Here is an 8,990-nt window from a genome sequence, read left to right as displayed (position 1 = left end):
TTGTTTCGTCATCCATTGTAATCTGCCTCTACTCCCTCCCCTCTCGTCTTCTTGCTTGGTCAATCGGTCGTCGTGCCTTATCTTCCCTCATCAAATCACCACTTTGCTAGACCATGACGACATGCAGCAATTCCATATGGGATTCATTCCAATGACTAATTGTCACACGGCTAATCTCGCAAGGGCCTTATTTATAGTTAGACTGGGGGCATCACACCAAGGTCTATGTTTTCTTTCAGTCCCGTACCGTCATCAGTCATAAATGACGTGATCATCTAGGTTTATAGCCTTTCCCATCTGTTTCGTCATCGGTCACAGTCCACCTCCACCACCATCCCAACCCACAGAAAGATTGATGCCCCTCGTCTAACTGTAAATTCGGCCCTTGCAAGTTGAGACACTACGACGACGAGGTCATATTCAAAGTATGGAGTCAACGGGAAGACGAAGACCATGTAATCACACACAATTTTTTTGACAATTTATGCCCCCCAAACATTTGAAAAATTCAAAGGCGGGACCATCCCCTGAGACTTAACCATCTTTAAGAAGGTTAACCACTGGACGGTTAGATGAGGGCCACGTAGTCGCATCTAATCAGCATTAAAAAAAAAAATTCAAAATTCAAAAGGCGGGCCCCACCAAAATTCCTCCCCTAACAGTCAATTAAAACGACCGCTAACCTAGTCTCGCTAATAAATAAACTGCAGTCAGAGTTCTAAGAGGAAGATCAATGGCGAAGTTAGCGGGAGACCTAGCGTGTTGCCGCGGTGTTCGTTGATTAGATTGACGGATTGCGCAATCCATTACCGTCGATTGTTCGATCTGCGATCGTCCTCGTTTTCGCCATGGAAGTAATTGGAGCTGGTCCCGCAGGTGGAGACTAGAGAGTTCTACAGCGCTGGGGTCAAAGCCGGCGGTCGATTAACTCGTCTTGGTCTTCCGTCAAGCGGCTGAGGTTTCGTACGCCAGAGACAGATGATAAAGATGACTGAAATCGTCAGGTAAGGCAGGTTAATTGGGGCTTGGAAGGGGCAAAAAGGGCTCTGCGCAATGATGGCGGCCGGGGCGCAAGCTCGCCAGTGTTGACGAGAACCGCGCCGCGGTTTGCTGATCCAGGGAGAAGTGGCGAAGAGGATTCGAGGGTATTGGACCGCCGAAGCTGCCCGATGCTTGTTTCCGGTGGTTCGATCCGATTCGATTCCTCCGGAACCGCCGATTCTGGCCGTCTGTAGGAGTTCTCCCCTCGCAAGGTGGAATCTTTCGATCGGTTCAAGGAAGAGGCGGTGAAAGCAAGGACGGGTTCCTCTAGGGTTTCGTTGTTCTAGGGTTTCTGGTGGGAAAAATGATGGTTTCGAGGGGTTTGTTTGGGTGGTCGCCTCCGCATATTCAGCCATTAACGCCGGTTTCGGAGGTTTCTGAGCCGCCAGAGTCTCCCTCACCGTATCAGGACGTGAACGAAGAGATTCAAACGGCAGGAGGAGCTGAACAGATTGACGATGTCGACGAAGTAGAGCCGCCTCCAGCTACTGTGCCCTTCTCGAAGTTGTTCGCCTACGCTGACCGTTGGGACTGGGTTTTGATGCTTGTTGGATCGGTGGCCGCGGCGGCCCATGGGACAGCTCTTGTCATTTATCTTCATTTTTTCGGTAGAGTGATTAATCTTCTAGGTCGGAAGGAGTCGCTTATGAATCCGCAGGACCCAGAATTGTTTCGTGAGCTCAATACGGTACGTTGGCTAAGCATCTGGCACTCTTGGCATAGCTTTTCTCCGTAGTTTTTTTTCTTCTCTCCTGAATGTACTAGTTCATCAAGTGTTAAAAGTTGTCTGCACTTCATTATCTTTTTGGTATCTAACCCTAATAATGACGTTATGAACTCCTGTGTTTTCTGCGTCGCATGAGATGTGTACTGGATTTGATACTGTGATGTCGGAACGGATTGTCCTTTTATCTCAGTTGATATATTTCGATAATCTTGAATGAAAAATATGCGATACCCAAATAAATGTGCATTGGCCTTCCATGAATTTGCATTAAATAGTTTGTGAACGAGGGAAACTTCTTTCTAGATTACTGAATTGCGTTCTCATTTAAGTTAATCATGCCATTGCCTTTTTGAAGATGTACATGGCCACCTCTTTGTTGGTTGTAAGTTTTCCCTGTGCGCAATATAAACTCGCCGAGCATGATCACTGGTCTGTTCATAAGGAATAATTGGTCGGTTAAAATCAAGTTTTGTTTTTCTTGTTTGCTCCTTTGGGATCATAATCCCTTCAAGTTTGATCGACATGCGGGTACTCTTGGTTAATCTATCCTACTAAATCTTTTGCAGCATGCACTGTACATTATTTACATTGCCTCGGGTGTGTTCGTTGCCGGCTGGATTGGTAAGGGAAAATGACCAAAAATATCGTTTCACTTCATTGAAGTGAGATTTTCGCTCGATGCACTCTACTGATGAACACTACTTTGATATCTTTGGTAGAGGTTTCATGTTGGATACTTACTGGAGAAAGACAAACTGCGGTGATCCGGTCAAAGTACGTCCAAGTGTTGCTTAACCAGGACATGAGCTTTTTTGACACATATGGGAACAACGGTGATATTGTGAGCCAAGTGTTGAGTGATGTCTTGCTCATCCAGTCTGCCCTTAGTGAGAAAGTGAGTTTCTTATGTAAGTTTTGTCGTGCTGAAATTGCCTTTTGGGTCTGTGTCTACGTGACATAAGAATGATCAATGGTATTCTCTCACTGTAACAGGTTGGAAACTATATCCATAACATGGCGACATTTTTCGGTGGTCTAGCCATCGGACTGATTAACTGCTGGCAGATTGCACTTTTGACTGTCGTAACCGGCCCCCTCATTGTTGCTGCTGGAGGAATTTCGAACGTATTTTTGCACAGGCTTGCAGAAAACATTCAAGATGCATATGCAGAAGCTGCAAGCATCGCTGAGCAGGTACTGTCCTTGATACATGTATTACATTGTAGGGCAGAATCCGTTTTCCTAGTATTATTCAAAATAGAATATTTTTTCCTAGTCTATAATCAATGGCGTAGGTCTAGATCTCATTCGTCTATATTTAACATTGAAAACTCTGCATTTATAGTAATTTCTCATTGTAATTTTTTTATCACATAGGCAATATCCTATGTCAGAACCTTGTATGCATTTGCAAATGAGACTCTGGCAAAATATTCCTACGCCTCATCACTTCAAGCAACGTTAAGATATGGCATACTGATTAGTCTTGCCCAAGGTCTTGGGCTTGGATTTACCTATGGGCTTGCTATTTGTTCCTGTGCATTGCAACTCTGGGTAGGAAGGTTTCTAGTTGCAAATGACAAAACCGACGGTGGCAAGATCATCGCGGCTTTATTTGCTATCATTTTAAGCGGACTGTGAGTAATACTAAACCTTACCACCTTTCATTTTTCCCTTCTAAAAAATGTTTGCTATCAATCTCTAATTATTCTTCATATTTAGCTGAGTGTATTTCTTTTATTTTTTTAGTGGGTTGAATCAGGCAGCCACGAACTTCTACTCATTTGAGCAGGGAAGGATCGCAGCTTACAGGCTCTTTGAGATGATAAGTCGCTCGAGTTCCTCTGTCAACCATGAAGGAAGCATCTTGGAATCTGTTCAAGGAAATATTGAATTCCGTAACGTGTACTTTAGCTACCTCTCCCGTCCTGATATCCCCATCTTAAGCGGCTTCTTCTTGAATGTGCCTGCTAGAAAAACAGTAGCCCTTGTGGGTAGGAATGGCTCGGGAAAGAGTAGCATCATTCCACTTATGGAACGCTTCTATGATCCTACTTTGGGTATGCTAGAGGACTCTATCACTTATCTTTTCATTTCGCTTTATTAATGCATATTAATATATTTTTCTTAATTATACGCAGGAGAGGTTTTATTGGATGGGGAGAACATAAAAACATTGAAATTGGAATGGCTAAGAAGTCAGATAGGTCTTGTGACGCAGGAGCCTGCTTTACTGAGTTTGAGTATCAGAGACAACATCGCTTACGGAAGGTCCGCTACTCAAGATCAGATCGAGGAGGCTGCTAAAACAGCGCATGTCCATACCTTCATCTGCTCCCTGGAGAAGGGATACAATACGCAGGTGAACTTTAGATTTTGTTCTTATCGACGAGTGCTTTTCTTTCGTCACTTTGCTTCATGAACTTAGGAAATTTTATGGGATTTCAGGTGGGCCGAGCTGGCTTATCACTGTCGGAAGAGCAGAAAATAAAGCTTTCTATTTCTCGAGCTGTTCTTTCAAATCCTTCTATCCTTCTCCTCGATGAAGTTACTGGGGGTCTAGACTATGAAGCAGAGAAAGCTGTCCAGGAGGCGTTGGATATCCTTATGCTGGGTCGATCAACTATAATTATTGCTCGCCAGCTATCTCTGATAAGGAATGCTGACTATATAGCGGTAATGGAGGAGGGTCGACTTGTGGAGATGGGTACCCATGATGAGCTCCTAGCATCAGACCGTCTTTATGCAGAGCTTCTTAGGTGTGAGGAAGCAGCAAAGCTTCCCAAGAGGTATTCAATTTTTTTTTCTCTGTCAGCATATTATCTTAACTACATTAAAATTAATATTATATTTCTTTCAGGTCATCTACGAGAAGCCGGAAGGATTTATTAGCATTGGATGTCGACATAGATTATTCCCCGCAGGAATCTTCTCCTCCGAGGATGATGAAATCGCCCTCTCTCCAGAGAACCCATGCCGTTCATTCCGTGCGCCATTCTGATCAGGGCTCTAACGTGTTGGAAGCTTCGGAAGGCGAGAGGGAGGTATCAGAGGAACTACAGGGAAACGGACATGTGAAAATTCCTTCGATTAGAAGGCAGGACAGCGTTGAGATGAGGATGCCAGCACTCCCCAGAATTGATGTCCATGCACTGAGACGCCAAAAGTCAAACGGCTCCAGCCCAGAATCCCCGGTATCGCCACTTCTATCCTCTAACCCTAAGAATGAGCGATCACACTCGAAGACGTTCAGCCAGTTTGACGAGGTGGCCATTGAACAGCAGGAGAAGAGAGACTCCCATCGCCCTGCATCACCGTCGTTCTGGAGGCTGGTTGAGCTCAGCTTGGCCGAGTGGCTGTATGCCCTTCTGGGCAGCATGGGCGCTGCCATCTTCGGATCCTTTAACCCACTTCTGGCCTACGTGATCTCTCTGGTGGTCATCGCCTATTATGGGCTCAGTGAGGCTGCAGAGAAGCATGAAGTGAACAAATGGTGCTTGGTCATCAGTGGCATGGGCTTCGTCACCCTCCTTGCCAACGTCTTGCAGCACTTTTACTTTGGCATCATGGGCGAGAAGATGACGGAGCGGATACGGAGGATGATGTTTTCAGGTGAACACGCACTCTTTCGTAGGCGAATCCTTTCATCACCTTTTATTGAATTCAACACCCTGCCATGAAAGTTCAAGAGAAAAGTAGCGCCTTTGCTATCAGCTATTGCTTTTAACATAGTAATAGGCGCTTAAAAATTAACATGCAATCAGGGCCCAGGTTGAGGGCTCGAATCATTGGTGTGGTGCCTTTGCTATCAGCTATTGCTTTTAACATAGTATTAGGCGCTTGAATATTAACGTGGAATCAGAGTCCAGGTTGAGGGCTTGAATCATTGGTGTAACGCCTTTGCTTTCAGCAATTGCTTTTAACATAGTAATAGGAGCTTGAATATTAACATGGAATCAGAGCCCAGGTTGAGGGCTCAAATCCTTGGTACAGGCTTTGAGGGGGAATATTGAAGGCAACATTGCACCAAGACAAATTTTAGAGAAAAATAGTGCCTATGATATCAGCTATAGCTTCTAGCACAGTGGTATGAATTTGAATATGATCACCCCGCCATCTGACGTTATCCTTGTTTGTTTTGCCAGCAATACTAAGGAATGAAGTGGGGTGGTTCGACGAGGAGGAGAACAGCCCAGACAACCTATCCATTCGGCTGGCGAACGACGCAACCTTCGTCCGCGCCGCCTTTAGCAACCGTCTATCAATCTTCATCCAAGATGCCTCTGCTGTTATTGTCGCCCTTCTCGTGGGCCTGCTCCTGGAATGGCGTCTGGCCCTCGTTGCCTTAGCCACACTCCCCATCCTCTCCATCTCCGCCATGGCCCAGGTCCTCGTATATATATTATATGCACGGGTAAGTTTTGTTTTTCTAACGTGGGGATTTGCGTTATGCAGAAACTGTGGCTGGCAGGGTTCTCGAGGGGGATTCAGGACATGCACAGAAAGGCGTCCTTGGTGCTGGAGGACGCGGTGAGGAACATATACACGGTGGTAGCCTTCTGTGCAGGGAACGAGGTGATGGAGTTGTACCGGTTGCAGCTGGGGCGGATCTTCGGGAAGAGCTTCGTGCATGGCTCGGTAACAGGCCTGGGCTTTGGGCTCTCCCAGTTCCTGCTCTTCGCATGCAACGCAGCTCTGCTATGGTACACAGGCAGGGCCGTGAAGATGGGCCGTGTGGAAGCTGGCCCGGGGCTGAAGGCCTACATGGTCTTCTCCTTTGCAACGTTTGCCCTGGTGGAGCCTTTCGGGCTGGCGCCGTACATTCTGAAGCGGCGCGACGCGCTGAGATCAGTGTTCGAGATTATTGACCGGGTACCGCGGATTGACCCAGACGATGGACAGGGGCTGAAGCCGGGGCACGTTCACGGCCGGCTTGAGTTTGTCAATGTGGACTTCTACTACCCAAGCCGGCCAGAGGTCATGGTGCTGAGTGACTTCAGCCTGCGGGTTGGCGCCGGGCAGACTGTGGCTGTGGTTGGCGTGCTCGGGTCGGGGAAGAGCACCATCATCTCCCTGATCGAACGGTTCTACGACCCTGTTGCAGGCCGGGTGAGCTTGGATGGCCGAGATCTTCGGGACTACAACGTCCGGTGGCTGCGCAACCATCTTGGGCTGGTGCAGCAGGACCCGGTGATCTTCTCGACCACGGTGCGGGAGAACATTGTGTATGCGCGGCACAACGCGACGGAGGCAGAGATGAAGGAGGCGGCGAGAATCGCCAATGCGCACCACTTCATCAGTGGGCTGCCGCACGGGTACGAGACACACATGGGAATGAGGGAGGTGAACCTGAGCCAGGGGCAGAAGCAGAGGATAGCAATTGCGAGGGTGGTGCTGAAGAATGCGCCGATCTTGTTGGTGGATGAGGCGAGCTCGGCGGTGGAGTCGGAGTCAAGCCGGGTGGTTCAGGAGGCACTGGACACGCTGGTCATGGGCAACCGGACCACGGTGCTGGTGGCGCACCGGCCAGCCATGATGAAGCACGTGGACAACATTGTTGTTCTCAACGGAGGCCGAATCCTTGAGCAGGGCACTCATGATGCTCTCCTCCAGAGGAATGGCCTCTATGCCCGCCTCATGCAGCCTCACTTCGTCAAGGGCCTCGGTCCCCACCGCTTCCTCTAGCCCATCCCCCATCTCTCTCTCTCTCTCTCTCTCTCTATCTATCTCTATCTCTCTCTCTCTATCTGTATATCTATCACTATCTCTCTCTCTAACTCTCTCTGTTGCTGCGGCTGGCCTTAGTTTGGGAGGAGGGCAGTGAAGGGGTAGATGGATCTTTAGTTTGTAGGCCGCAGGCTTCTTTAATTTTTGACCTTATTGATAACCATGTTGATTCTTTTGGGTCATCTTTATCCAGACTTTGGTCATCTTAAATGGCAAAAAACCAGGAGGCACAGCATTGCCTCATCACCACCCTCCGAGTAAAGTGCACGAACGCGGACAGGACAGAAATTTCATTGGTGGTTGAAAAAATTGTCCTGTCCCTGAGTTCGGACGATTGACGGGACGAAGAATCATTCGGGGCAGTGAACGGTGGACAAAGACGGTTTCTGCTTCCCACGAGAGTTATGTATCCGCCTGAGAGCTCCAGCTGGAATTCAACATTCGCCGCCTCACGTGTCAAATTATGAGTGCCCTCATGTACTGCTTCATCCGAGACGTGGGATGGGACGAGAATGTCTTGGACAGGACAGTTTCTGATGGGACGGGACGTGGACAAAAATATTAAGGATGGAATGAACTCTGGACGGGACGATTTGGATAAACTTCTAAGAATTGGGATGTAGGACTGGACAATCTTTGTCCCGTCTTGTCCTTCGTCCCCGTCCTGGATGACTGTGCACTATACCTCCATGGGCACTGAATTCATCAACGACACCGAGAACTGGGTCATCAACTTCCTTAAATCACGAGAGATCATTGATTGAATTGTCATGTAGAACGTCTCCAGCTGATCCGTGATATTCTGTACCAGTTCTAGTTAGGGAACGACATGTCTGGGACGTGATGCCCCGGACGTGACCGGACGGATGACGATCCGTGGCGTTTGTGTCACACGTCCTAGGATTTCAAAAAAATCCGTCAAGTTTGTGTCACCATCATGGTTTGCGGCGTCCCCGTCACGTCCCCGTCACCGGACGGCTTCACCATCACGTGTGGCGGGAAAAAACCATGAGAAGGAGAGAGAATTGGAGGGGCATATCTCCAATTATCTTTGGACGGCATCCTTTTGGGTGCGTGAATTAATGCAGGGACTTTTCTGCACAATGCCAAGAAATCGAGTTACCGATACCACGTGGCAAAATCCCTGCCATCGAAAAGCTTAAATCTAACGATTTTTAAGTTTTTTGTCATTCCTAAAAATCCATCACGTCACTGTCACGCCCAATTCGTCATCCGTCACCGTCAGGGGCCCCTAATTTCGTCACCGTCACCGTCACGTCATCCGTCACGGTGCCATTCCCTAGAACTTCTAGTTTATCTGGGATGAACCGCAGGCTCCATTTTTCTTTATTTTTTCTAACGTTTATTTGAGAGAGCCGATAATGGGCTGGATGACGATTTTTCTAAAGTTTTTCTCCATTTTTCTAAAGTTTCTAAAGTTTATTTAACGGCCCAGCCCATTAAACATCTCCAGCTACCTGTCAACGAGTTTGCT

The 8,990-nt window shown here is 47.7% G+C and overlaps 1 protein-coding gene across 4 annotated transcripts; it reads left to right on the top strand.

Annotated features, from left to right (window-relative positions):
• Positions 1-858: 858 nt before the first annotated feature.
• On the top strand, positions 859-7,677 carry LOC144701458 (ABC transporter B family member 20-like). Of its 4 annotated transcripts, none has more exons than XM_078573281.1 (12): positions 859-1,729; positions 2,335-2,389; positions 2,488-2,663; positions 2,762-2,962; positions 3,146-3,405; positions 3,518-3,828; positions 3,910-4,130; positions 4,217-4,557; positions 4,629-4,962; positions 5,053-5,380; positions 5,914-6,155; positions 6,224-7,677. In XM_078573281.1, the coding sequence occupies exons 1-12, from the start codon at positions 1,346-1,348 to the stop codon at positions 7,451-7,453; spliced, it is 4,083 nt and encodes a 1,360-aa protein (XP_078429407.1). In that variant the 5' UTR covers positions 859-1,345; the 3' UTR covers positions 7,454-7,677. The 4 variants fall into 4 exon arrangements, with proteins under 4 accessions (XP_078429407.1, XP_078429400.1, XP_078429394.1 ...); XM_078573274.1 differs by having other exon boundaries at positions 861-1,729; positions 5,050-5,380; XM_078573268.1 differs by having other exon boundaries at positions 861-1,729; positions 4,629-5,380.
• Positions 7,678-8,990: the final 1,313 nt, after the last annotated feature.

The sequence above is a fragment of the Wolffia australiana genome, chromosome 1 (genome assembly GCF_029677425.1).
Source record: "Wolffia australiana isolate 7733 chromosome 1, ASM2967742v1".
Taxonomy (NCBI): domain Eukaryota; kingdom Viridiplantae; phylum Streptophyta; class Magnoliopsida; order Alismatales; family Araceae; genus Wolffia; species Wolffia australiana.
The sequence above is the reverse complement of the archived record's forward strand: the minus strand, read 5'-3'. Positions and strand labels throughout refer to the sequence as shown.